We start from the raw sequence: 27,017 nt of genomic DNA, 5'->3' as shown, positions 1-27,017 counted from the left end.
GCTCTGGCACAATAGTCAAACAAACATGGTGTTTGAAGAGCTGCAGAAAATGTGTTTGCCCAATTTAAAGAGCTGGAGATGCTGGGGATTGAACCCAGGACCTCATACATGCGAAGCATGCGCTCTACCACTGAGCTACATCCCCTGACTGCATGATCCCAACACGACCCCACACACATCCCCCACACGACCACACATCCAACCCACATCCCCACACATCCCCCACACCCCCCACACCCCCACACATGACCCCACATCCCCTACAACACAAGTCACATTACGTACATGACCCCACACACACGACATGAACCAACAGCTCAATGGACAAACAAACATGGTGTTTCAGGTTTTCTTTGTTGAGCACTTAATCAATTGGAGAAGTTGATTACACAGTTAACTCACCTCACCTGGTTCACAAAGGGTGCTGATTTTACAACACAAGACACATCGTCTACAAGAACCAACACTGAACCTCAGCTCTGGCACAATAGTCAAACAAACATGGTGTTTGAAGAGCTGCAGAAAATGTGTTTGCCCAAATTAAAGAGTTGGAGATGCTGGGGATTGAACCCAGGACCTCATACATGCAAAGCATGCGCTCTACCACTGAGCTACATCCCCTGACTGCATGGTCCCAACACGACCCCACACACATCCCCCACACGACCACACATCCAACACATCCCCCACACACCACCCCACATCCCCCACACCCCCACACATGACCCCACATCCCCTACAACACAAGTCACATTACATACATGACCCCACACACACGACATGAACCAACAGCTCAATGGACAAACAAACTTGGTGTTTCAGGTTTTCTTTGTTGAGCACTTAATCAATTGGAGAAGTTGATTACACAGTTAACTCACCTCACCTGATTCTCAAAGGGTGCTGATTTTACAACACAAGACACATCGTCTACAAGAACCAACACTGAACCTCAGCTCTGGCACAATAGTCAAACAAACATGGTGTTTGAAGAGCTGCAGAAAATGTGTTTGCCCAAATTAAAGAGTTGGAGATGCTGGGGATTGAACCCAGGACCTCATACATGCGAAGCATGCGCTCTACCACTGAGCTACATCCCCTGACAGCATGGTCCCAACACGACCCCACACACATCCCCCACACGACCACACATCCAACACATCCCGCACACACCACCCCACACATCCCCCACACCCCCACACATGACCCCACATCCCCTACAACACAAGTCACATTACGTACATGACCCCACACACACGACATGAACCAACAGCTCAATGGACAAACAAACATGGTGTTTCAGGTTTTCTTTGTTGAGCACTTAATCAATTGGAGAAGTTGATTACACAGTTAACTCACCTCACCTGATTCTCAAAGGGTGCTGATTTTACAACACAAGATACATCGTCTACAAGAACCAACACTGAACCTCAGCTCTGGCACAATAGTCAAACGAACATGGTGTTTCAAGAGCTGCAGAAAATGTGTTTGCCCAAATTAAAGAGTTGGAGATGCTGGGGATTGAACCCAGGACCTCATACATGCAAAGCATGCGCTCTACCACTGAGCTACATCCCCTGACTGCATGAGCCCAACACGACCCCACACACAAAACACATCCCCCACACACCACCCCACACATCCCCCACACCCCCACACATGACCCCACATCCCCTACAACACAAGTCACATTACATACATGACCCCACACACACGACATGAACCAACAGCTCAATGGACAAACAAACTTGGTGTTTCAGGTTTTCTTTGTTGAGCACTTAATCACTTGGAGAAGTTGATTACACAGTTAACTCACCTCACCTGGTTCACAAAGGGTGCTGATTTTACAACACAAGACACATCGTCTACAAGAACCAACACTGAACCTCAGCTCTGGCACAATAGTCAAACAAACATGGTGTTTGAAGAGCTGCAGAAAATGTGTTTGCCCAAATTAAAGAGTTGGAGATGCTGGGGATTGAACCCAGGACCTCATACATGCGAAGCATGCGCTCTACCACTGAGCTACATCCCCTGCCTCTTTGTTCAGGCTATCACACTAGAGAACAATACTCTTTTACCAGGGTGTCACGTTCAAGATACAACAATTCAATGAAAACAAGAATAAAAAACGTGCATACAACACAACTTACAATATACGTTTTTAAAATCCCGATTGTACTCGATACTTTACGAAATAACTACTTTTCTTTGTTTGCACGAAAAGTGTTTTTACAAAGAAATAGATTATATTTCACCACATGAACGTCCTTAATTTATCTGTTCCATACACGCGCTGTCCATTACTGGTTTGAGCAGATGGGCGCTGAGTTCCTTCACGAAGATTGTTTTTTTACCAAGAAACTGGAAACTGGAAGCTGCGGAGGAGCAACGGGAAAAGCTGGAGATGCAGGGGATTGAACCCTGGGCCTCATACATGCAAAGCATGCGCTCTACCACTGAGCTACATCCCCATATAGAAAACGGATTCGTATGTCTCTCAGGTCTGAATGAGCTCAGCTCTGACGCCAATGTCACAAACCATCACACATCTTTACCTGATTAAGATGGAAACTCTTTGCGCAATCTAGACACTTCTTGGTCAGGCTGAATTAACTAAATTCGTCCAGTAACAAGGCGGCAGTCCCTGTATTAATCTGTTACTGACTGAGTTTAGTGATCGCACTCCAAACAACAAAATGTTTTTTTTGGAATCGCTTCAAAAGCTGCGCGTGCCGAGTCAGATGTCCCAAAAAGTGACCCATACTTTCCCGCCCTCCAGTCCTGCATGAGGGAGATCGTGGTTGATTGGCTGAAATAGAGGGCAGGAACGGTATGAATGGCAGTGCTTTCGTCCAATCACAGGTCACTACAAACTTCGCTTTAACGCCACAACCTCCCGTGACGTTTTAAAAAAGCTGCGATAGGAATAGTTACATCGTCATTTTCACACATTTTCAATTAATATTCGCACACATAGTCCCTTTTTCTGCACCTCTCGTTTTAACGACGTTGGCGTGGAAAAAAAATCGACCGAGATTTACTTTGTTTTGCTAGTAACTCTTCCTGCCTGGACGTTTACTCCAATCAAAATGGCGGACAAGGAGGATGAAAGCAACATGACAGCTGAGGCCGGGGAGGGAGAGTGTTCCAGCGCGGCTCCGGTGCACTGTGTGGCGGGGCTGGAGCACCGTGAGGACCCGGCCGTGCCGGAGAACACGCACAACGCCAACAGCAGCAGTGGGGAACTAACTTCGACCGTGAAAGACACCGCAGAAAACTCCGTTATTCAGGAGTATTTTCAGGGCTCTGTAGCATTAGCAGAGGGGGCAGAACGCAACATCATAACGTCTTTCGTCGAAACGCCTGGTATCGAGACGGTCACCACGGCGGATTTCTCCACCGTGAACAGCGAGCTTGTGGACAGTTCATCGTCAGCTACAACCACCATTATTTACGTGCAGCCGGACGGTAGCTTTGTGGAAGGTACGGGCTTAACGGCGGAGGAACAGCGGCAGCTGGTGGAGCAGTTAGCCCAGCAGCAGCTTGTGGAGGTAACGGAGAATGAAGCCGCCCGTCTGTTCCAGCAGCCGCGACCACCAACGTCTAATTTCCCCCACGGTGCAGCGCTGGCGCCCAGTGAACTGCAACAGGTCATTGATCAGGTCAGTCGGTCCCAACAGTCCGCCGCCCAGGTGGAGCCACCCCCATCCCAACGCCAGGAGCAGCCGCCCACCTGCATTACCCTGCCGGCGGGCTGCGTGCTGGCGACGGGGAGCCCAGTGCAGGACGCCACGGTCCGGCCGGCCCCGCTGTGCGTCGTGCAGAACGCGTCGCTGCAGCTGCAGAACGTCGCTAAGCAAGTGGCGCTGCAGCAGAACCAGTCCCATAACGGCACGCGCCTCATCCAGAAAAAGGTGCGTGGGATTACCTGGGCTGAGTGTGCTAGGTGTGGGGTTACCTGTGTGCTAGGTGTGTGGGGTTACCTGTGTGTTAAGTGTGTGGGGGACTGAGTGTGCTAGCTGTGTGGGGGACTGAGTGTGCTAGGTGTGTGTGGGACTGAGTGTGCTAGGTGTGTGTGGGACTGAGTGTGCTAGGTGTGTGTGGGACCGAGTGCTAAGTGTCTGGGACTGAGTGTGCTAGGTGTGTGGAGGACTGAGTGTGCTAGGTGTGTGGAGGACTGAGTGTGCTAGGTGTGTGTGGGACTGAGTGTGCTAGGTGTGTGTGGGACTGAGTGTGCTAGGTGTGTGTGGGACCGAGTGCTAAGTGTCTGGGACTGAGTGTGCTAGGTGTGTGTGTGGGGTTACCTGTGTGCTAAGTGTGTGGGGAACTGAGTGTGCTAGGTGTGTGTGGGACTGAGTGTGCTAGGTGTGTGTGGGACTGAGTGTGCTAGGAGTGTGTGGGACTGAGTGTGCTAGGAGTGTGTGTGACTGAGTGTGCTAGCTGTGTGTGGGACCGAGTGCTAAGTGTCTGGGACTGAGTGTGCTAGGTGTGTGTGGGACTGAGTGTGCTAGGTGTGTGTGTGGGGTTACCTGTGTGCTAAGTGTGTGGGGAACTGAGTGTGCTAGGTGTGTGGGGGACTGAGTGTGCTAGGTGTGTGTGGGACTGAGTGTGCTAGGTGTGTGTGGGACTGAGTGTGCTAGGTGTGTGGGGTTACCTGTGTGCTAGGTGTGTGGGGGACTGAGTGTTCTAGGTGTGTGGGGGACTGAGTGTGCTAGGTGTGTGGGGTTACCTGTGTGCTAAGTCTATGGGGGACTAAGTGTGCTAGGTGTGTGTGTGGGGGACTGAGTGTGCTAGGTGTGTGGGGGTAAATGTGGTAAATAGATGTTTATTTCGACATATGCTGATTGATTGAATACACATGTATTTTAAAAATATTGGCTAGATGGGTGTTTGAGTATTTGTGTTAATTTCGTATCGATTACAGTGTTTTAGTTTAGCTGAAGGGCCAAATCTAGACCACACATATTCCTGAATATGGCTGAAGGTCCCTGGGGCTGACCTGGTTAGTGCGGTGGACCAGCATGCATTGGTCTGCGATTGCTGAGAATACCTGTAATAGTATTTTTGAATTGGAAGCTCTCTGATTGGTTGCTTTGAATCCTGTTGGATATATCTAGCCTGTGATTGGTTGTTGCTATGAGACCCTTCTAATCCCAGCTGTCTCTCCAGCAGCTGGAGTCGATCCGGATCCAGGTGCCGATCCCGCCCTCTTCGCAGGGAGCCACGCCCACCCTTGCCCAGCCCCCTCTGGCCCTCATCCAGCAGAGGGCCCCCACTCCTAAAGTGGGCGTGTCCAGCCCCCAGATCATCCACATCACCCCTGTGATTGGGCAGCAGCAGTACCTCCTGACCAATCCCGGGGACCCGCCCATCCAGCTGCTGCTGCAGCAGAGACCCGCCCCCCTGGCCGTCCCCGTGCTCCACAAAGTGCCCCTGCAGACGGCCCCTGTGAACGGCCGAGCCCCGCGCCCCTGCCCCGCCCGCGGCCCCGCCCCCGCCCCGCCCCGCGCCCCGGGCCCCCCCGAGCAGAAGGGGCGGGAGCGGCAGAAGAGCCGCCGGCCCCAGAAGGTGCAGACGCGGTCCGGGCGCGTCTCCCGCCCCCCCAAGCACAAGGTGAAGGACTACAAGTTCATCAAGACCGAGGACCTGGCGGACGGCCGGCAGTCCGACTCCGACGACTACTCCGAGATCAGCGTGGAGGAGGAGGGGGCGGGGGAGGGGGACGGGGCGGGGGCGGGGAAGCAGGGCGCGGCGGGGGGTCTCGGTGTGTACCTCAGCCCCCGCAGCTTCCAGTGCCCCCGCTGTGAGAAGGCCTACATCGGCCTGGGGGGGCTCGCCCGCCACTACAGACTCAACCCCGCCCACAGGGAGGCGGGGCCTGCCCCTGCCCCGCCCACAGGCCCCGGCCCTGCGCAGGCTCCGCCCCCAACGGACACGCCCCCCGCGGCACAGACTGGACACAGCGCCTCCACAGCTACCAATCAGATCACCACAAATACTACACAGCCTGTTCCCGGGGCAACCACAGACGCCACAGCACAGAGGGAGAAGGTAAGGTGTGAGTGTGTGTGTGCGTGCATGCGTGTGTGTGTGCGCTGATAATTGGCAAATCAAAAGAAACATTAACAATGATTCTGTACTCACTGATGCCCAGCAGTCGGTAGTTAAACCTGTGTATTTGAGTTTAATACACAGATTCAGCAGAAAGGTCATTACAGTTTCTCTTCTGACCTTTCAGTAAAACCTATACTTAACATGAATGCAGCAAGAGAAGTGGCTTCCATGGCCAACTTAGCAACCGTTGAACTGGACAAAATCATAATAGAATTTTGTTTAATCAATTCTTTTTTGCGTTTTTTTAACTAATTGCTGGGGAACTAGTAACTTGGTTTGGTGTAGGTGATGGAGAAATCGAGAAATGGAGGGAGCAACTATCAGCTAGCTGTAACAATCGCATAATAGTAGTATGATAACAGGGCTGAGGGATCTAGTGTAGATGGAGAAGAGGAGGGGGCCGAGGACTGAGCCCTGGGGAACTCCTGTGACAAGGGGCCGAGTGGCCAGCTCTGAAGCCGGGCTGCTGGGGGTCTACGCTGTGCAGTATGGTTTTTCAGGTCTTTTTTTTTTACACATAAACATTTTAATGGTAAATAAAAAGGTGATCAGGAAGTGAAGCCTGATTTGAGTGCCTGGCCTGCAGGGCAGATGGCATTGTGGTATTTGTAGTCCTTTAGCTCCTGCTGTATGAGCTTGAGTAAATGAGTTCAGAGTGCTGTTCTGAGGGGCGGTCGGGTGCTGCTGAGGGCTCAGTATTTGAGCTGTTCTCCGTTCCTCTCTCCAGGCCCTGCTGCCCGCCCCGGGGAGGCCCAAAGGGAGAGGGGGGCACCCCCGGCCTGCAGCACGCCCCGCCCGGAGGCGCAAGCCGGGGAGACCCCCCAAGAGCCTGGGGGCCCTGCTGCCCCCCCAGAGGAGAGCACGCCTGAAGGAGGTGAGAGCCTGAGCAAACCGCTCACCTGCACAACACACCTGTACCTGAGCTGACCTGTACAACACACCTGCACCTGAGCTGACCTGTACAACACACCTGTACAACACACCTGCACCTGAGTTCACCTGTACAACACACCTGCACCTGAGCTCACCTGCACAACACACCTGCACAACACACCTGCACCTGAGCTCACCTGTACAACACACCTGTACCTGCACCTTACCTGTATAGCTGAGTATCTCACCTGTAGCTCAGCTCACTTGTACCTGAGTGCACCTGTAGAGAGCTGTAGCTGAGGGCAGCCTGAATGTTGTGTTATTAGCTGTTATTTCCGGTTTCGTGTTGTAGGTGCTGCAGGTGTGTGATGATGAGGAGCTGATGGAGATGGTTCTTCCTCGCTTGGCCAGGGTCATGACCCTCTGGGAGTTCCTGCTGGTCAAGGTGCTGCAAACACATGTATACACACACACACACACACACACACACACACACACACGCACATATATATATATTTACACACACACACACACACACACACACACACACGTACACACATATATATATTTACGCACACACACACACACACAGCAAGGGCTGCAGCAGGCCTCACTATTGGACCTCAAAGATTAGATGTGTTTATGGTTTACATGGCATATAATGGTATATAATTGTAAATGATGGTATATAATGTTGGAATGCAATCGTATAAAACAGCATATGATGGTATGTAATGGTATATGAGGGTATATAATGGTGTTAAGTGGTGTATAATGTTGCAGTGGTATATAATGTTGTGCAGTGATACTGGTATATAATGTTGCAGTGGTATATGATGTTATCTGAGGGTATATAATGGTATTTAGTGGTGTATAATGTTGCAGTGGTATATAATGTTGTGCAGTGATACTGGTATATAATGTTGCAGTGGTATATGATGTTATATGAGGGCATATAATGGTATTTAGTGGTGTATAATGTTGTGCAGTGATACTGGTATATAATGTTGCAGTGGTATATGATGGCGTGTACCCATGCAGGTGGAAAAGGGGCATCCCAGCAGGCCCCAGTTCTCAGACGTGTACCGTGAGTTTGAGCAGCTGCACGCGCAGGTGAAGAAGATGGCACAGGACCGTTTCAGTGTCCCCCCCGGCCCAGCGGCCCTCCCTGTGCTGGACGTCCGAGACCCACAGGTACGAACGCACCCTGGGGGGTATATGTGTGGGGTAGTGGAGGGATGGGGTATATGTGTGGGGTAGTTGAGGGATGGGGTATATGTGTGGGGTAGAGGAGGGATGGGGTATATGTGTGGGGTAGTGGAGGGATGGGGTATATGTGTGGGGTAGAGGTGAGGGATGGGGTATATGTGTGGGGTAGAGGTGAGGGATGGGGTATATGTGTGGGGTAGTGGTGAGGGATGGGGTATATGTGTGGGGTAGAGGTGAGGGATGGGGTATATGTGTGGGGTAGAGGTGAGGGATGGGGTATATGTGTGGGGTAGTGGTGAGGGATGGGGTATATGTGTGGGGTAGAGGTGAGGGATGGGGTATATGTGTGGGGTAGTGGTGAGGGATGGGGTATATGTGTGGGGTAGAGGTGAGGGATGGGGTGTATGTGTGGGGTAGTGGAGGGATGGGGTATATGTGTGGGGTAGTGGTGAGGGATGGGGTATATGTGTGGGGTAGAGGTGAGGGATGGGGTATATGTGTGGGGTAGAGGTGAGGGATGGGGTATATGTGTGGGGTAGAGGTGAGGGATGGGGTATATGTGTGGGGTAGAGGTGAGGGATGGGGTATATGTGTGGGGTAGAGGTGAGGGATGGGGTATATGTGTGGGGTAGTGGTGAGGGATGGGGTATATGTGTGGGGTAGAGGTGAGGGATGGGGTATATGTGTGGGGTAGAGGTGAGGGATGGGGTATATGTGTGGGGTAGAGGTGAGGGATGGGGTATATGTGTGGGGTAGAGGTGAGGGATGGGGTATATGTGTGGGGTAGAGGTGAGGGATGGGGTATATGTGTGGGGTAGTGGTGAGGGATGGGGTATATGTGTGGGGTAGAGGAGGGATGGGGTATATGTGTGGGGTAGTGAGGGATGGGGTGTATGTGTGGGGTAGTGGTGAGGGATGGGGTGTATGTGTGGGGTAGTGGAGGGATGGGGTATATGTGTGGGGTAGAGGTGAGGGATGGGGTATATGTGTGGGGTAGAGGTGAGGGATGGGGTATATGTGTGGGGTAGAGGTGAGGGATGGGGTATATGTGTGGGGTAGAGGTGAGGGATGGGGTGTATGTGTGGGGTAGTGGAGGGATGGGGTATATGTGTGGGGTAGTGGTGAGGGATGGGGTATATGTGTGGGGTAGAGGTGAGGGATGGGGTATATGTGTGGGGTAGTGGTGAGGGATGGGGTATATGTGTGGGGTAGAGGTGAGGGATGGGGTATATGTGTGGGGTAGTGGTGAGGGATGGGGTATATGTGTGGGGTAGAGGTGAGGGATGGGGTATATGTGTGGGGTAGTGGTGAGGGATGGGGTATATGTGTGGGGTAGAGGTGAGGGATGGGGTGTATGTGTGGGGTAGTGGAGGGATGGGGTATATGTGTGGGGTAGTGGTGAGGGATGGGGTATATGTGTGGGGTAGAGGTGAGCAATGGGGTATATGTGTGGGGTAGAGGTGAGGGATGGGGTATATGTGTGGGGTAGAGGTGAGGGATGGGGTATATGTGTGGGGTAGTGGTGAGGGATGGGGTATATGTGTGGGGTAGTGGAGGGATGGGGTATATGTGTGGGGTAGGTTTGGTTTCGGTTTGCGTTTCCCGGGTAACGCTCTGCGTGTCTGCTGCAGGTGTGTGAGTCGCTGGGCCTGGGAGACCTGGTGACCAGGTTAAAGACTGCCCCGTCCGAAACGCTCTCCGCACCCCAGCAAGGTGACCCACCCCCAAAAAACACCGGCCCAAGAGAGGTAGGGTCAGCCCTGCTGCGTGTGGGGTGCCGCAGGCGCAGAGGATGTGGATCAGTGCTCTTTAAACGCACTTCCTGTCTGTCTCCCCCAGGAGTGTAAAACCCTGCCCCCAGCAAAGCGCTTCAAAGCCGATCTCTCTGGCACCGAACCAAACGGAACATTCCACCGCCAGAACCGCACCCTTCCCCCTGCTGCAGGTGAGCCTGCAACAGCAGCTTCTGAGCCTCTAAATAATATCACTTTGTGTGGATTTATTCGGGGACTGTGCGTTTTTGATACTGTCAGTGTTTTTATAACACCTTCAACTCCTTTATAATCCACATAGGAAGGGAAAGGTCATTTTCCATAATGTGCAACCTTTAAAAGCCTCAATCAAATCTCCCCCTTTTACTGAACTTGTGGAGATTTGGCTCTGGAGTCTTGAGCTCACAGGTGAGCTTCTCCTGTTCCCTCCACAGATGCGGTCTCATCCCCAGGTTCCTCGGACCCCCAGACCCCCCTGGGGTCCCCCCCGCCGCAGACCCACATCAGAGCAGAGGAGACTGGCCCCGCCCCCTCACACACAGCAGGGGCGGGGCCGGGCAAGGGGGCGGAGCTGAATGGCTGTCACATGGCAGATCAGATGGATGTGGTGCCTCTAGACCACACCTACAGAGCCAGTAGCCAAACTGAGCATGCGCAGATCCACCTTGTTACACAGCAGCCTGGCCCAACTGAGCATGCTCAGCAGGCTGCCTCCACAGGCCCTGTGACTTTAAGGGACGCTGTGCCCCAGGAGGTGAGTTTAGGGGACACTGTGCAGGAGGAGGTTGAGGAGGTGAGATTTGGGGACACTGTACAGGAGGAGGTTGAGGCTGTGAGATTTGGGGACACTGTACAGGAGGTTGAGGCTGTGAGATTTGGGGACACTGTGCAGGAGGAGGTGCAGCAGCAGGTCTACATCCAGACGGAGGAGGGGCTAATCTTGCCAGGGGGTACGTTGGCCTCCGAACGCATCGTCATAGTGACCAGCGCTGATGGCACCACCATGCACATCCGCACCCCAGACTCCATTCCCCTGGAGACCGTTCCCCTGGAGACGGTGCAGGCGCTGCTGGGTATCGACATGGGGGTGCAGCCTGAGGGGGTGCTGGTGTCCGAAACCCATCCCTGACCCCCCCACCCACACCCCCAAATCCCAGCTGTGTCCAACACTCGACCACCAAAAAACAAAAAGAACTCCACACTTCTTATTTTTGTAGTTCCAGCATCCTTTGAATATTTGTATAAAAACCTTTTTGAAGTTTTTCCACAAACCCCTTCCTTAAGCTGTCAGCACACATGTTCATATGTACATAAAAATATAAGTGTTTAAAAAAAACAGATTTAAAAAAAGAAAAACACGTGTTGCAGTATTTTTATTACTTTTGTAATGTTACAAATGCTGGTTGTAACATGCACCCCAATTTCTGGGAAAATACATAATACCTTAAACTACATTTTGAAGGGAAATTAAACTTCTATAATATTATTTTAACACAGTGTGGTGTTGTTTCTACACAGACTCATGGTACCAGATCTCCCTCTGATGACCTCAGTGGCAATTCATTTACTCTTCACCTCTTACACTGCGAAAAATGACACGGTCTCGATCGCTATGACGACGGAAGTCCAGGCGTCTCCCCGTGTTCACGGCTGTCATCCCGGCCGCAGGGTCAGTGGAGGCCAGCAGCGCTCCCCTTTGCATCGCTCCCCTCTGCAGCGCTCCCCTCTGCATCGCTCCCCTCTGCAGCGCTCCCCTCTGCATCGCTCCCCTCTGCAGCGCTCCCCTCTGCAGCGCTCCCCTCTGCATCGCTCCCCTCTGCATCGCAGGCTAACATTGGCGGCTCTCTCTCACACTGCAGTCCTCCCGTTGTCCTCAGGAGGCAGACCGTGGCCCCCTGACTGACCAGAGGGGGCGCTGGTGAGCAACGAGACGGTCATTCTGGCTGACTGACCCTCCAGCCCCCAGGGCGATGGAACAGCCCAGTTATACCCCACCCCCAGGGCAATGGAACAGCCCAGTTATACCCCGCCCCCAGGGCGATGGAACAGCCCAGTTATACCCCGCCCCCAGGGCGATGGAACAGCCCAGTTATACCCCGCCCCCAGGGCGATGGAACAGTCCAGGTATACCCCGCCCCCAGGGCGATGGAACAGTCCAGTTATATCCCGCCCCCAGGGCGATGGAACAGCCCAGTTATACCCCGCCCCCAGGGCGATGGAACAGTCCAGGTATACCCCGCCCCCAGGGCGATGGAACAGTCCAGTTATATCCCGCCCCCAGGGGCGCTTTCCAGAGTCCAGAGCCCTGCAGAGCTTAGAGTTGTGCAAATGTAGAGCTCCAGGTAGCTGCAGAGAGTGTGTGTGTGTGTGAGTGTGTGTGTGTGTGTGTGTGTGTGTGTGTGTGTGTGTGTGTGTGTGTGTGTGTGTGTGTGTGTGTGTGTGTCTTCACAGCACCCTGTGCTCTGTCTCCAGCAGCAGTGTGTGTGTGTGTGTGTGTGTGTGTGTGTGAGTGTGAGTGTGAGTGTGAGTGTGAGTGTGAGTGTGAGTGTGAGTGTGTGTGTGTGTGTGAGTGTGTGAGTGTGAGTGAGTGTGAGTGTGTGTGTGTGTGTGTGTTCACAGCACCCTGTGCTCTGTCTCCAGCAGCAGTGTGTGTGTGTGTGTGTGTGTGTGAGTGTGAGTGTGTGAGTGTGTGTGTGAGTGTGAGTGTGAGTGTGTGTGAGTGTGTGTGAGTGTGTGTGTGTGTGTGTGTGTGTGTGTGTGTGTGTGAGTGTGTGTGAGTGTGTGTGTGAGTGTGTGTGTGTGTGTGTGTGAGTGTGTGTGTGAGTGTGTGTGAGTGTGTGTGTGTGTGTGTGTGTGTGTGTGTGTGTGTGTGTGTGTGTGTGTTCACAGCACCCTGTGCCCTGTCTCCAGCAGCAGGCTCTCCAGCTGCAGTGCGGTGCTGGGCTCCAGGTAGGGCTGGTACAGCCAGCAGGACAGGTACACCAGCGCCAGGTCAGCGCTGGAGGTGTGAGCCAGCTCCCCCACGATCACCTCCTTCAGAGCCAGCTCCTCCCTGTAGGCCCGCAGGAGCAGGGAGGACACATCCTCTGGAGGGAGAGGGAGAGAACCCTCGTTAGGACATGTTCCGCTCCTAAAGTCAGGAAAGATCTGTACCTTTAAGGCAGAGAACACTGCAAATATAAATTCATTTTCTCTTGCTATTATTCCTTATTTGTAACCAAAACGTAAGTTTTATCTCGAACAGTCTCATACCCATTGACCAAAAGGTGGAGCAACTGCCATATTTGACCAGTTACACTGAAATCAACCGTATTATATGAATGAATAGTTTATATTTCATACTGGTTTTGAGATAAATCAGCTAAAATAAAGTTCATAATAATATATTAATTCGTATAATAATCAAATGTTCATTTCACTCCATATGCAGTGAACCATCCAGGAATTGCAACTAAAATTGTGTAGCTGTCCAAATACTTATGGACCAAGATGTTGCCATGGAAATGGCTTTGGCAGATGGGCAGTGGTTCATTAAACACCTCACACTGATCCTTGTACAGAGGCACATATCCCAGCACTGGTACGGTCGCAACAGGTATTCCGCCGTGCACTCACCAAAGTGTGAGGCTGCCCAGGTGTGGAACAGAGGTGTGCACACACCTGTGTGCTCCAGCTGAAACTCCTGGAGCTCACACACACCTTTCGTTGAAGAGGCCAGCTTTTCCATTTTGGATACAAGGTGAGCCTTAACATGGAACAATAAGAGATTCAAGGAATTATATTTTTTGTTTGTCTTTAACAAGTCTTAATAATATTTAGTATCTTGATGACATTACAGCTCACCATCTTCTCCAAAATGGCCGTCAAGGCAAAACACCTATCCTCCAGCTCTGAGCCGATTGCAGACGCGCTTGCTGTGTGTCGAGTGATGGGGGTTTGGTCATCCTCTCCGGCAACGACCGCCTCCTTCACCGACCTGAGGTCAGATAAGCACACAGTGGGAGGAGAACGGGGGCGTTTTATGTGTGGGTAAAGCTCAAAGAACACCTTCCTTCTCACAGTTGCACACGCTGTTTCAAAACAGACTGAGCTGGCCAAACCATGTTAGGCTGGGAGTTGGTCTGAACTGGCCAACCAGCTACCGGATGTTTTTTTCAGTAGGGATGCATTGGATTCACACTCTGACTTACTCTTTGCTCAACTTTAAGTTCACAATTTGGTTTGCGATCGTGGATCCGTCGTCGTTCAGTCGGTTCCATTTCATTATCAAGTTGTGCCAGTCCGCTGCGTTGTCCTTCAGTTTCCGCGCGCTTCCGCTCACGACCGGTTTCCTACCTGATGCAGAGACGCCGGGACTTTTGGCTAGGGGAAATGCATCATATCGCAACGTTAGCTGTTGGCCTACTTTACAAATCTCTCGGTAACGTAATGTATGCATGAGAAACCACACCTAGAAATAGATAACGAACTAAAGTAGCTCGAATAGCCGGTGTAGCTGGGTTGCAACCACAACACAACGACTTAGCTTTAGCCAGTTGGCTAGCTATTGAATTTCGGAAAACAAAACGAATACTATAGCAGCCAAATGGAAACTCTACCTTCCATAATCTCAGAATCCGTGGCTAATCTCTAAACATTTAACTCGGCTGTGTACAGTATTTATGTCCAGTTGTTACGCACTCCACACAGTTAAAGAACTAAGAAGCACATGTTATGACAAGCGTGTGTTTCCTTTGCTTGGCTAGTTACATGACAAAGAACTGTTTGGGAACTCGCGTTCTAATTGGTCCGTGTTCGGCCAATCCTGTAGTTTTATTAGTCGCGGATGTGACGACAGAAATCGTTTCATTTTACAGTAATCTTGAATAAAAGAGCGATGCGATGACTGGGAAATAATTTATTCTCAGAAAACAAAACTAATAAATTATATGGGACAGTTGCTGCGTTTATGTATATGTTGGTGTATATATCTAGACTACAGAATTGCATTAAAATGGGATCGTTATTTTACAACAAAACCTTATCTCACTAATTTGGATAGCTGTTACAGTTGTCATGCAGTTCTGTGGTCTAGGATTAAACCTGATAATTAAACTTCAGTTTAGCACAGTGCAATTGACTCAATATGCTTTGGAAAAAGCTAAAAATCTTTAAAAAGCGTGCGTGCAGGCCTAAGTTTTATAAATGAAAACAATTTTACGACCAAAATGGTTTTCAAAAAACAAAAAAAACAAGTGCATTTGCAAAGTTACTTGTGATATTGTCAGTTTGCCAATAAAAGGGATCATGTAATTAACCTCATTTATCAGGCTGGCCATCTGGAACAAGGGCAGGAAAGGCTATCGACTGCTTTGTAATACCAGAACAAAGCAAATGCAGTTGGCTACAGCTTTTAGTGATTGAGTAAAATATTGCTCAAATAAATTATTGGAAAAACAGGACAGGATGTTAATGTACGTGGTGTGAGCCTCGGCCTGCTTCTCTGAGTCAGATTGAGCCGTAAAGGGAGCATCTCCTTTTCACTGTTTAAATTAGCCTGGAAACGGATACACCCTTCCTTTGCAAATTGTTTCATAGGGCAGACAAGTTTACCATATTCTTAAAAATAACATATAAAATGGCAGGATATCGATATCATGCTCAATGGCGATAAGTCTCTGAAGATCATTCGAAGGTAGTTTTAATAGAAATAAGCAAGTCATCCGAAGAGCAAAGCTGAATGATTCTACGCGGTTATTCGTCTCTGAATCGGGTCTCGACCGTAGACGTGCGGATTCAGACCGCAACTAGAGGTCAACAGGACCATTAGGGGGATCGTCCAATCAGGAGCTATGAAAATACGGTCAAACCTCTAAACCACGCCCACAGTCGCATTGCGTTTGCAGCGCAAAAGAACCTTGTCCCTGTAGTGTACGTCATTTCCGGGTGTCAGCATTCAGACTGTGGAGCTTTTGGGAGCGATGTTGCCGTCTGGGGAAAGAGAGATGCATACAGCTGGGAAATAATTAACCAGTTTAACTCCTTTAATATCGATATTTACTGTTATAGCTCCATATCTGTGTGGCGACATCTTAACACCTCGGTGTCGGTAAATGGACATCCTTGTTGTTCCGTGAGAGAAGGGACTTGTTCTCAATGTAAGGTGCCCAGCTGCTTGTTTTCCCAGAGCTATTTATTTATTAGCTAGCTTTTGTGCTTAGAACGGGAGCTGTGTAGCTAACGTTAGCACCCTAGCGCTTGCTAACTTGGCGTTCTCTGAATAATATCGGATAAAGGAACAGCCAGATAGCTAGCTGTCTAGCATTAGCTACCGTATGTGTCATGAGTTATAATATAGCCAGGACTTATTAACTTAACGTCACGTTGATCTTGATGTTGTAAGCGTGCAGTCCGCGGATGTGCTGATGAAATTATGCATGACTGATCTGAGTAATACGATGAAGATATCAACAAGCTAAATTTTAAGTTAGCTGACGAGATGTGAAGATACCGTTAATTGTGCAGAACCTTACAAGCTTCCGTTTCTTGCTAAAGAGCTGGCACCGTTAAGCGGCTGTCTGGTGTCGGTCCTGTCAGTGTCAACACCCAGCGCAAAGCGTGTCAGAGAGCCTTGCTAGATTGCAGTACAGATACGCTATCGATGTCCAAGGTTATCTATTTCCTCAATATGACAATCAGAATGCGTTGTGCTTAACGGCTAAGTTAGCAGGATCTCGCTAGCGCACATCGCTAATGTTATAGCTAGCTATCTAGTGAAACGAGTGATTTTTATTTCCAATATGCTGGCTTACAATAGTCGGGGCGTATGCAAGCAGCTAACTGAGATTTGTGTGTTTTAGCTCCCATTGCTAGCAGGTGTAATCCCATATGATAATAACGGACTGACGTTGGCGTCCCAGCCCCGCCCGCCCGTCCGCCCTCGCCGTGCCATGGCTGCCCACACCGCCCCGCCGGTCCTGAAGGAGTTCTGCCCACTGTACTACCTGCTGAACTCCATCCCTGCGAAGGTACAGAAGGGCTTCCGCTCCGTGCTGGTGTACCTGACCGCGCTGGACGCCAGCAGCGACTACATCGCGGTCGGCAGCAGCATCGGCATGCTGTACCTGTACTGCCGGCGACTCGGACACATGAACAAGTACAACCTGGAGGTGCGTGGAGCCGGGGACCAGCGCCTGGTCAGGGGTCAGGGGTCAGGGCGTGGAGACTGTTTTCTGTGCGTTCATGTCATTCGTTCAGTGTTTTCAATCATCTCTGATTCCAAACGGAGGACTGTCACAAAGCCTCTCTACAAGCGTTATACAAATAAAATGGAATTGAATAACTTTGTAGGAGCAACAAGTATTTGTGGTCTTTAAATAAGAAAGTCAGATAACAAGACTTTCTTTTGAATTGATTTTTTTCCTGTGTGTGTCTGAATGCACGTGCACACTCGTGTGTGATTCTGCGTGTGTCTATGGTTATGCATGCGTTTCTCTGTACGTGTGTGTGTGTATGTATGTATGTATGTATGTGTGTGCTTGTGTGTTTCTCCCTGTGTGTATGTCTGTCCCTGTGTATGTGTGTGCTTGTGTGTTTCTCCCTGTGTGTGTGTGTGTGTGTGTGTGTGTATGTCTGTCCCTGTGTGTGTGCGGTGTGTGTGTGTGTGCGTGTGCGCGCAGGGTAAGTCAGAGCCCATCACGGCGGTGAAGCTGCTCAGCTGTTTTGATGACCTGGTGGCGGTCGGCACGGCGTCAGGGCGTGTGGCTCTGTTCCAGCTCGTCTCTCCCCTACCCGGCCGGAACAAGCAGGTGGGACACACCTGTGCACCTGTCACTCTCTCGCACACGCACACGCACACGCACACGCACACGCACACGCACACACATTACATTACATTACATTACATTATTGGCATACGCTCTTATCCAGAGTGATGTACAGTTCATTAGACTAAGCAGGAGACAATCCTCCCCTGGAGCAATGCAGGGTGAAGGGCCTTGCTCAAGGGCCCAATGGCTGAGCGGATCTTATTGTGGCTACACCAGGATTAGAACCACCGACCTTGCGTGTCCCAGTCACTTACCTTAACCACTACGCTACAGGCCGCCCTGCACACGCACACGCACGCACACGCACACGCACATAATATTACACACATGTACACATATACACGCACGCACACGCACGCACACGCACACATACACGCACACGCACTCACACACACACACACACACTCACGTGCACATGCACACGCGCACACTCACACCCACAAACACACACACAATATATAAACAAAATGCCAACCAACCACACGCATCCACACATACACACGCACGCTGGCTGTGCGAGAGAGCTGTGTACTGATTGGCTGTTTGCTGTCCCAGCTGCGGCGCTTTGACGTGATTGGTCTGCACAAGAGCACCATCACCGCTCTGTCCTGGAGCCCCAATGGCATGAAGCTGTTCTCCGGGGACGACCGCGGGAGGGTGGTGTTCTCCGCCGTGGACCTCGACCAGGTACCCCGCCGCCCGGCCAGCTGCTAAATGGTCAATGGTTGGCATTTATATAGCGCCTTTATCCAAAGCGCTGTACAATTGATGCTTCTCATTCACCCATTCATACACACACTCACACACCATTGGCTGCCATGCAAGGCGCCGACCAGCTCATCAGGAGCATTTGGGGGTGAGGTGTCTTGCTCAGGGACACTTCGACACAGCCCGGGCCGGGCATAGAACAGGCAACCCTCCGACTGCCAGACGACTGCTCTTACTGCCTGAGCCATTACCCCCAGATACCCTGCCCCCCCCCGACTCCTCCAGGTACCCCCCTGATGATTCATTACTCCCCAATACCCCACACTGATACTGATTAATTACCCCCTGCCCCACCCTGATACCCCTCAGTGATAATGATGAATTACCCCCACACTGATGCGGACTAACTGAATCGCCAGCTCTGTTCATTTTAAAAGCATCACTTGTAACATTATCCATATATTAACACAATCTTGGGGGTATTAAAGATGTAAATTAGTCATCTGAATTAGGTAATTCATTTTGATATGAGAAAAATTTTGAAAATATATCACAAAATATTTCACACATGTTTAATGTATAATCTCAAAGAGATAATCCTGGGTCTTGGCAACCTCTGCAATTCCAATACTGGCCACCAGGGGTCGTCAGACTCCAGGGTTCAGTGAGAGGCTGTTTATAGGACAAGGCCTGAAATCACAGTGGAGAAATAGAGCACTGATCCTCAAATTAGGACAGATAAAATGAAGGTCCAACAAGTTTGTTGTTTTGTTCAAGTTTTTATTGAGTGTTAATGTGTTTTGTTGACAGAGGTCATTTTGACTTTACACCAGCTGCTTATTTTACTTTTGTGTCCAGAGAGGGGGGCTTTTGGTTGGTATGGTTTTTCAAGGATATTGGTCAGTTATTGCTGCCCTGAGCTGGGAGCAGTGGAATGTGTGAGTGTGATGGGCAGTGTAGTTCAGTGGGAGATGGGTGTGATGGGTAGTGTAGTTCAGTGGGAGATGGGTGTGATGGGCAGTGTAGTTCAGTGGGGGATGGGTGTGATGGGCAGTGTAGTTCAGTGGGAGATGGGTGTGATGGGCAGTGTAGTTCAGTGGGGGATGGGTGTGATGGGCAGTGTAGTTCAGTGGGGGATGGGTGTGATGGGCAGTGTAGTTCAGTGGGAGATGGGTGTGATGGGCAGTGTAGTTCAGTGGGAGATGGGTGTGATGGGTAGTGTAGTTCAGTGGGAGATGGGTGTGATGGGCAGTGTAGTTCAGTGGGGGATGGGTGTGATGGGCAGTGTAGTTCAGTGGGAGATGGGTGTGATGGGCAGTGTAGTTCAGTGGGAGATGGGTGTGATGGGCAGTGTAGTTCAGTGGGGGATGGGTGTGATGGGCAGTGTAGTTCAGTGGGAGATGGGTGTGATGGGTAGTGTAGTTCAGTGGGAGATGGGTGTGATGGGCAGTGTGAGTGTGATGGGGTAGTTCAGTGTAATCCCTGCAGTTTGGTGCAGCTGGAAGGTTTAGCTTTGGACTGGAGTGAAATGAGTGTGTGTGTGTGTGTGGGGGGGTGAGTGTGTGTATTTGTGTGCCTGTGTGTGTATTCCCACCATGTGTGTGTGTCTGTGTGTCTGTGTGTCTGTGTGTCTGTCTGTGTGTGTGTGTGTGTGTGTGTGTGTGTGAGAGAGAGAGAGAGAGAGAGAGAGAGAGAGAGAGAGTGTGAGAGAGAGTGAGAGTGAGAGTGTGTGCTTATGTTTGTATTCTTACCATGTGTGTGTGTCTGTGTGTCTGTGTGTGTGTGTGTGTGTGTGTGAGAGAGAGAGAGAGAGAGAGAGAGTGTGCTTGTTTGTATTCTTACCGTGTGTGCGTGTGCGTTTGTGTGTGTGTGTTTCAGGGCGTGTGCAGTCCTGTGCTGCTCCTGGAGGAGCCGTATCCCATAGTGCAGTTGGAGTACAGTCAGAAGGTGCTGCTGGTCTCCTCTCAGCAGCGCTGCATCATGTACTACACCCAGGAGCAGAGCCTCCAGCAGCTGGGCTCCAAGCCCCGCAAGAGGTACACTGTGTGTGTGTGTGTGTAAGTGTGAGTGTGTGTGTGTCTGTCTGAGTGTTTGCGTGTGTGTGCGTGGGTGTGTGTGTGTGTGTGTGTGTGAGTGTGTGTGTGTGTGAGTGTGTGTGTGTGTGAGTGTGTGTGTGTGTGTGTGTGTGTGTGTGTGTGTGTGTGTGTGTGTGTGTGTGAGATGCAGCAGTGGGAGTGATTGACAGCTCGTGTGTGTGTGTGTGTGTGTGTGTGTTGCAGCAGTGGGAGTGATTGACAGCTCGTGTGTGTGTGAGATGCAGCAGTGGGAGTGATTGACAGCTCGTGTGTGTGTGTGTGTGTGTGTGTGTGTGTGTTGCAGCATTGGCAGGCTGGGAGCGTGTTTCCGTGTGGGGCTGTGTAAGCAGAGTGACCTGCAGGTGTACGCGGCGCGGCCGGGGCTGCGGTTGTGGCGGGCGGACGTGCGGGGGGAGGTGCAGGAGACGCACATGCTGAAGGAGCTGCTGGCCCAGGCCCCGCCCCTCTTTGAGCTGTTCCCCCGCCCCCGCGCCACCGGCGCCTACCGCCCCCCTGAGAGGCAGCTGGGCGTCCTGAGCTGCTTCCTGAACCACGGCTGGCTGCTGAGCTGGAACGAGTACAGCGTGTACCTGCTGGACTGCCTGAACCAGGTACCCTACACCTGATATACCCTCACCCTCTATACCCACACCCCACCTGTTACGAGTACAGCGTGTACCTGCTGGACTGCCTGAACCAGGTACCCTACACCTGATATACCCTCACCCTCTATAACCACACCTGATATACCCTCACCCTCTATACCCTCACCCTCTATACCCACACCCTCTATACCCACACCCCACCTGTTACGAGTACAGCGTGTACCTGCTGGACTGCCTGAACCAGGTACCCTACACCTGATATACCCTCACCCTCTATACCCTCACCCTCTATACCCACATCCTCTATACCCACACCCTCTATACCCACGTCCTCTATACCCACACCCTCTATACCCACGTCCTCTATACCAACACCTTATATACCATCACCCTCTATACCCACACCCTCTATAACCACACCCTCTATAACCACACCCCACCTGTTACGAGTACAGCGTGTACCTGCTGGACTGCCTGAACCAGGTACCCTACACCTGATATACCCTCACCCTCTATACCCTCACCCTCTATACCCACACCCCACCTGTTACGAGTACAGCGTGTACCTGCTGGACTGCCTGAACCAGGTACCCTACACCTGATATACCCACACCTTCTATAACCACACCTTATATACCCTCACCCTCTATACCCACACCCCACCTGTTACGAGTACAGCGTGTACCTGCTGGACTGCCTGAACCAGGTACCCTACACCTGATATACCCTCACCCTCTATACCCACACCCTCTATAACCACACCTTATATACCATCACCCTCTATACCCACACCCTCTATACCCACACCCCACCTGTTACGAGTACAGCGTGTACCTGCTGGACTGCCTCAACCAGGTACCCTACACCTGATATACCCTCACCCTCTATACCCACACCTTATATACCCTCACCCTCTATACCCACACCCTCTATACCCACACCCTCTATACCCTACACCCTCTATACCCACACCCTCTATACCCACACCTTATATACCCACACCTTCTATAACCACACCCTCTATACCCACACCTTATATACCCACACCTTCTATAACCACACCCTCTATACCCACACCTTATATACCCTCACCCTCTATAACCACACCTTATATACCCTCACCCTCTATACCCACACCCCACCTGTTACGAGTACAGCGTGTACCTGCTGGACTGCCTGAACCAGGTACCCTACACCTGATATACCCTCACCCTCTATACCCACACCCTCTATTCCCACACCCTCTATACCCTACACCCTCTACACCCACACCTTATATACCCACACCCTCTATACCTACACCTTATATACCCACACTCTCTATACCCTCACCCTCTATACCCACACCTTATATACCCACACCCTCTATAACCACACCTTATATACCCTCACCCTCTATACCCACACCCTCTATACCCACACCTTATATACTCTCACCCTCTATAACCACCACTTATATACCCACACCCTCTATAACTACACCTTATATACCCTCACCCTCTATACCCACACCCTCTATAACCACACCTTATATACCCTCACCCTCTATACCCACACCCTCTATACCCACACCTTATATACCCTCACCCTCTATACCCACACCCTCTATACCCACACCTTATATACCCACACCCTCTATACCCACACCTTATATACCCACATCCTCTATACCCACACCCCACCTGTTACGAGTACAGCGTGTACCTGCTGGTCTGCCTAAACCAGGTAGCCGCCTCACCCAGGTGACCACCTCACCCAGGTACAGCTAGCCCGTCCATAAGGATACTCTATGTAACCACAACTTCACCGTATATAATTACTCCCCTTGACCACACCCACACACACACGCATTGTAACCAGGGTTATCCCAGTCTTGTAAAGCTGCCAGTGTGAAGTACTTTTTAAGGCGTCTTTATGAAACTGTGCTTTTACTTGAAGCATAAATATGTGAACCGGGCTCTGTTCTATAGGGTTAGGGTGAACAGGGCTCTGTTCTATAGGGTTAGGGTGAACAGGGCTCTGTTCTATAGGGTTAGGGCGAACAGGGCTCTGTTCTATAGGGTTAGGGTGAACAGGGCTCTGTTCTATAGGGTTAGGGTGAACTGGGCTCTGTTCTATAGGGTTAGGGTGAACAGGGCTCTGTTCTATAGGGTTCGGGTGAAGACAAGAATGAGTCAGCCATATTGTTGTGAGGGAAATGTTTCCCTTAGTTACAGCTCACTGAAGATGGCCGCCATTGTTCCCATCCCCATGGCGTTCCCGTACCCATGGTTACTGTTGCTATTTCACACCAGCGTTCCATGACTAGTGATGATCTATGAGGAGGGAGGGAAGCAGAGGACACCATTTCTCCTGTCATTTCATTTCTCCAGTCTTCTGGTGTGCTGAGGTCTAGCCCCTCCCCCTGATGTAGCCCCTCCCTGTGTTTGTCGTTGCCGTAGGCGATCGTGGGCGGAATGGAAGGCTGTGGTGACATCGTGTCGGTCGCCTGCACAGAGAACGAGATCTTCATCCTGAAGGGCGATCGAGACATCATCCGCATCGCCACCCGCCCTGAGGGCCTGGCACCCAACCGTGAGGCCTGCTCCCCACCAATCATCACTGCTCACTGACACCTGCTCATCATGACCCACCAATCATCAACGCTCACTGATACCTGCTCATCATGACCCACCAATCATCACCGCTCACTGATACCTGCTCATCATGACCCACCAATCATCACTGCTCACTGATACCTGCTCATCATGACCCACCAATCATCACTGCTCACTGATACCTGCTCATCATGACCCACCAATCATCACTGCTCACTGACACCTGCTCATCATGACCCACCAATCATCACTGCTCACTGATACCTGCTCATCATGACCCACCAATCATCACCGCTCACTGATACCTGCTCATCATGACCCACCAATCATCACCGCTCACTGATACCTGCTCATCATGACCCACTGCTCTGCTAGCTGCTCCTCTATCCACCAACCCTCTACTCTGCTAACCTCTAATCCTGCTACCTGCTAATATGCTAACTGATACCCGCTTATCATTACCCGCCACTCTGCTCCCCGCCACTAAAAACTACGAACCGATACCCACTTATTACCCACCAATCCACTGCCTGCTAATCCGCTAGCCACTACTGCTAGTCCGCTAGCCACTACTGCTAATCCGCTAGCCACTACTGCTAATCCGCTAGCCACTACTGCTAATCCGCTAGCCACTACTGCTAATCCGCTAGCTACTACTGCTAATATGCTTGCCACTACTGCTAATCCGCTAGCCACTACTGCTAATCCGCTAGCCACTACTGCTAATCCGCTAGCCACTACTGCTAATCCGCTAGCCACTACTGCTAATCCGCTAGCCACTACTGCTAATCCGCTAGCCACTACTGCTAATATGCTTGCCACTACTGCTAATCCGCTAGCCACTACTGCTAATCCGCTAGCCACTACTGCTAATCCGCGAGCCACTACTCTGCTACGTGATACTCTGCTACGTGATAGTCTGCTTCACGCTAATCGTAACTGTGAATGATGAAGAAGTGTAGTGACATGCTGTAGTGATGGTCTGTGCCCTGTAATCTCTAAAGTCCCACCTGTACCTGTCCCCCACCGCCCCCCCTCCCTCCAGTGTCTGACCTGTCACTGCGCCTCTCGTCCCCCCTCACCACCCCCACCATGGTGCTCCCGCCCACCGGCGCCGTGGAAACGGCCCAGCCAATCAGGACCATGGCCATCATCAGCGAGCAGGAGGGGCGTGGGGAGGAGCCGGGGGCGGAGCCTGGCGAGGAGATGGGCGAGGAGGTGGGCGAGGAGGTGGCGGAGGGCGGGGGGATGGTGCTGGAGAAGCTGGATGTGATTGGCTGTGACCCGCGCAGCCGCAGTAGTTCGGTGACGTCGTGGGACAGCGCCCTGGGCCTGCCGCCTGCCAGCGAGCACTCGGACCTGTCCTCCCGCTACAGCGCCCTCACGCCCGACGAGCTGCAGCAGGAGCTGGTGGTCAAAGCCATCAAGGTCAAGAAGAGGGGCAGGCGCCACCGGCAGGGTGAGGCCAGGGGTCACGCAGGGGTCACGCAGGGGTCACATGGGCAGATAGGCCTCACATAGGTCACACAGAGGTTATTGGATACTGTGCAGATCATACAGGTCACATGGGGTCACACAGGGGTTGCACAGGGGTCACAGGTGTTAAGTGGGTAATGTAGAGGTCACACAGGGGTTATACAGGTCATGGAGAGGTCACACTGGTCATGTGGGTCTTGTAGACGTCATGGAGAGGTTACACAGGGGTTATACAGGTCATGGAGAGGTCACAGTGGTCATGTGGGTCTTGTAGAGGTCATGGAGAGGTTACACAGGGGTTATATGGGTCATGGAGAGGTCACAGTGGTCATGTAGAGGTCATGGTGGTACATTGTCATGGTTACTCTCCAGCCTCTACAGCTGACTGTTGGCAGGTTGTTGATGTTGTGTGTGTGTGTGTGTGTGTGTGTGTGTGTGCAGAGAGTGGTAACAGGCTCTCGGCGCACAGTAGCTGGTCAGAGGGGGTGTTCAGTCAGGATGGGGGGGGCACCAGCCCCATGGGCAGCAGTCTGGACCTGCACAGCAGCGACTCCATCAGCGGAGATTCCCACGGCAACGACCCCTTCACCCTGCTGACCTCGCCCGACCCCGCCCTCGACACCACACCCACCCCGCCCGTCATACCGGCGACCCCGCCCCCGGAGCTGGTGACCCCGCCCCCGGAGCTGGTGACCCCGCCCACGGAGCTGGTGACTCCGCCCTCTGAGGTCGTGACCCCGGACGTGGACTCCCTCCTGCAGTGCACCTTCGCCTACATGCAGGCTGCAGCCGAGCAGGGCGAGGAAGAGGAAGAGGAGGAGGCTGAAGAGGGCGAGGCAGAGGCGGAGGGCGTGGCAGAAGAGGAGCCCCTGCCCCGCTGTCCCCCGGAGGCCGATCTCTCCGCCTCCAGCGATGAGGAGGATATCTACGCCCACGGCGCGCCCCACTCCGCCTCCACCGGCAGCCTGGGCACCGCACCGCACCTCCACCCCTCACACCCCGGCAACGCCCCCCACGACCAGGGCCGCGCCCACAAATCACACCAGGTAACGAGCTGTGCAGGTAACCCCACTTCTGCTAAAGAGCTGTGCAGGTAACCCCACTTCTGCTAAAGAGCTGTGCAGGTAACCCCACTTCTGCTAAAGAGCTGTGCAGGTAACCCCACTTCTGCTAAAGAGCTGTGCAGGTAACCCCACTTCTGCTAAAGAGCTGTGCAGCAATGACTCTGCATCACACCAGTGCAGCAATGACGCCGTATGACACCGGCGCATATGGTTGAGGGCGGCCTGTAGCGTAGTGGTGAAGGTACATGACTGGGACAGGCACGGTCGGTGGTTCTAATCCCAGTGTAGCCACAATAAGATCCGCACAGCCCTTGGGCCCTTGAGCAAGGCCCTTAACCCTGCATTGCTCCAGGGGAGGATTGTCTCCTGCTTAATCTAATCAACTGTAAGTCGCTCTGGATAAGAGCATCTGCCAAATGCTGAAAATGTAATGTTGTGAGTGCTGTATAATGGCAGCGCTATGTTGGTAACAGTAGGGGGCGCTGTCTCTCTCCAGCTGGCTGAGAGCTGGATGGACTACGCGGGGCCCGGCTGTGGCATCCTGAGCCTGGTGGTGACGGAGCGCTGTGTGTGGTGTCTGGACCTGAGGGGCAGCCTGTTCTGCAGCGCCCTGCCCAACAGCTCTCTGCACTGGCAGCGCTTCGAGGACAACGTCCAGCAGGTGGCAGTGTCTCCCTCAGGTACGGAAGGGAGGGGGCAGTATCTAAAATACCCAG

The 27,017-nt window shown here is 51.9% G+C and overlaps 3 protein-coding genes and 6 non-coding genes across 13 annotated transcripts in view; 2 read left to right on the top strand and 7 right to left on the bottom strand.

Moving 5' to 3' along the window:
* Positions 1-73: 73 nt before the first annotated feature.
* Positions 74-145, bottom strand: trnaa-cgc (transfer RNA alanine (anticodon CGC)). The gene has a single exon. It is a non-coding gene; the product is annotated as a tRNA-Ala (tRNA).
* A 404-nt stretch (positions 146-549) lies between these two features.
* Positions 550-621, bottom strand: trnaa-ugc (transfer RNA alanine (anticodon UGC)). The gene has a single exon. It is a non-coding gene; the product is annotated as a tRNA-Ala (tRNA).
* Positions 622-1,025: 404 nt separating this feature from the next.
* On the bottom strand, positions 1,026-1,097 carry trnaa-cgc (transfer RNA alanine (anticodon CGC)). The gene has a single exon. It is a non-coding gene; the product is annotated as a tRNA-Ala (tRNA).
* Positions 1,098-1,503: 406 nt separating this feature from the next.
* Positions 1,504-1,575, bottom strand: trnaa-ugc (transfer RNA alanine (anticodon UGC)). Its single transcript has one exon. It is a non-coding gene; the product is annotated as a tRNA-Ala (tRNA).
* Positions 1,576-1,960: 385 nt separating this feature from the next.
* trnaa-cgc (transfer RNA alanine (anticodon CGC)) lies at positions 1,961-2,032 on the bottom strand. Its single transcript has one exon. It is a non-coding gene; the product is annotated as a tRNA-Ala (tRNA).
* A 367-nt stretch (positions 2,033-2,399) lies between these two features.
* trnaa-ugc (transfer RNA alanine (anticodon UGC)) lies at positions 2,400-2,471 on the bottom strand. The gene has a single exon. It is a non-coding gene; the product is annotated as a tRNA-Ala (tRNA).
* Positions 2,472-2,879: 408 nt separating this feature from the next.
* znf839 (zinc finger protein 839) lies at positions 2,880-11,665 on the top strand. 3 transcript variants are annotated; one of them, XM_061250586.1, is made up of 9 exons: positions 2,880-3,914; positions 5,170-6,051; positions 6,842-6,988; positions 7,340-7,432; positions 8,029-8,181; positions 9,828-9,944; positions 10,036-10,141; positions 10,403-10,722; positions 11,487-11,665. In XM_061250586.1, exons 1-9 carry the CDS (start codon positions 3,090-3,092, stop codon positions 11,562-11,564), a joined length of 2,721 nt encoding a protein of 906 aa, XP_061106570.1. In that variant the 5' UTR covers positions 2,880-3,089; the 3' UTR covers positions 11,565-11,665. The 3 variants fall into 3 exon arrangements, with proteins under 3 accessions (XP_061106570.1, XP_061106569.1, XP_061106568.1); XM_061250585.1 differs by having other exon boundaries at positions 5,173-6,051; positions 10,403-11,569; XM_061250584.1 differs by having other exon boundaries at positions 10,403-11,568.
* Positions 11,315-14,739, bottom strand: cinp (cyclin dependent kinase 2 interacting protein). Its single transcript, XM_061250589.1, has 5 exons — positions 14,567-14,739; positions 14,159-14,330; positions 13,812-13,944; positions 13,584-13,713; positions 11,315-13,054 (listed from the first exon to the last, which is right to left on the bottom strand). Exons 1-5 carry the CDS (start codon positions 14,571-14,573, stop codon positions 12,852-12,854), a joined length of 645 nt encoding a protein of 214 aa, XP_061106573.1. The 5' UTR covers positions 14,574-14,739; the 3' UTR covers positions 11,315-12,851.
* Positions 14,740-15,815: 1,076 nt separating this feature from the next.
* tecpr2 (tectonin beta-propeller repeat containing 2) overlaps positions 15,816-27,017 on the top strand; it is a 30,782-nt gene continuing 19,580 nt past the window's right edge. Inside the window, exons 1-10 of one of the 3 annotated variants that reach the window (XM_061250583.1) lie at positions 15,816-16,105; positions 16,808-17,116; positions 17,627-17,755; positions 18,332-18,463; positions 20,363-20,520; positions 20,864-21,170; positions 23,606-23,738; positions 24,807-25,220; positions 25,679-26,283; positions 26,798-26,981. In XM_061250583.1, the coding sequence (XP_061106567.1) occupies positions 16,898-17,116; positions 17,627-17,755; positions 18,332-18,463; positions 20,363-20,520; positions 20,864-21,170; positions 23,606-23,738; positions 24,807-25,220; positions 25,679-26,283; positions 26,798-26,981 (2,281 nt within the window). In that variant the 5' untranslated portion in view covers positions 15,816-16,105; positions 16,808-16,897. Of the gene's footprint in view, positions 16,111-16,807; positions 17,117-17,626; positions 17,756-18,331; positions 18,464-20,362; positions 20,521-20,863; positions 21,171-23,605; positions 23,739-24,806; positions 25,221-25,678; positions 26,284-26,797; positions 26,982-27,017 lie in introns of all 3 variants that reach the window. The other 2 variants (XM_061250577.1, XM_061250582.1) reach the window with 2 other exon arrangements.

This window comes from Conger conger, chromosome 1 (assembly GCF_963514075.1).
Source record: "Conger conger chromosome 1, fConCon1.1, whole genome shotgun sequence".
NCBI classification, from domain to species: Eukaryota; Metazoa; Chordata; class Actinopteri; order Anguilliformes; family Congridae; genus Conger; species Conger conger.
Note: the sequence above shows the minus strand (reverse complement) of the source record. Positions and strands in the feature narration are given on the sequence as shown.

Bases quoted from the DNA above. Each gene is read 5' to 3' on its own strand.
- znf839 (XM_061250584.1), top strand. From the start codon at position 3,090: ATGGCGGACAAGGAGGATGAAAGCAACATGACAGCTGAGGCCGGGGAG. The intron at 3,915-5,169 runs GTGCGTGGGATT...CTGTCTCTCCAG, and splicing joins CGCGCCTCATCCAGAAAAAG to CAGCTGGAGTCGATCCGGAT. The intron at 8,182-9,827 runs GTACGAACGCAC...TGTCTGCTGCAG, and splicing joins TGGACGTCCGAGACCCACAG to GTGTGTGAGTCGCTGGGCCT.
- cinp (XM_061250589.1), bottom strand. The intron at 13,945-14,158 runs GTAAGTCAGAGT...ATCTGACCTCAG, and splicing joins AACTTAAAGTTGAGCAAAGA to GTCGGTGAAGGAGGCGGTCG. The intron at 13,714-13,811 runs GTGAGCTGTAAT...TTCCATGTTAAG, and splicing joins CGGCCATTTTGGAGAAGATG to GCTCACCTTGTATCCAAAAT.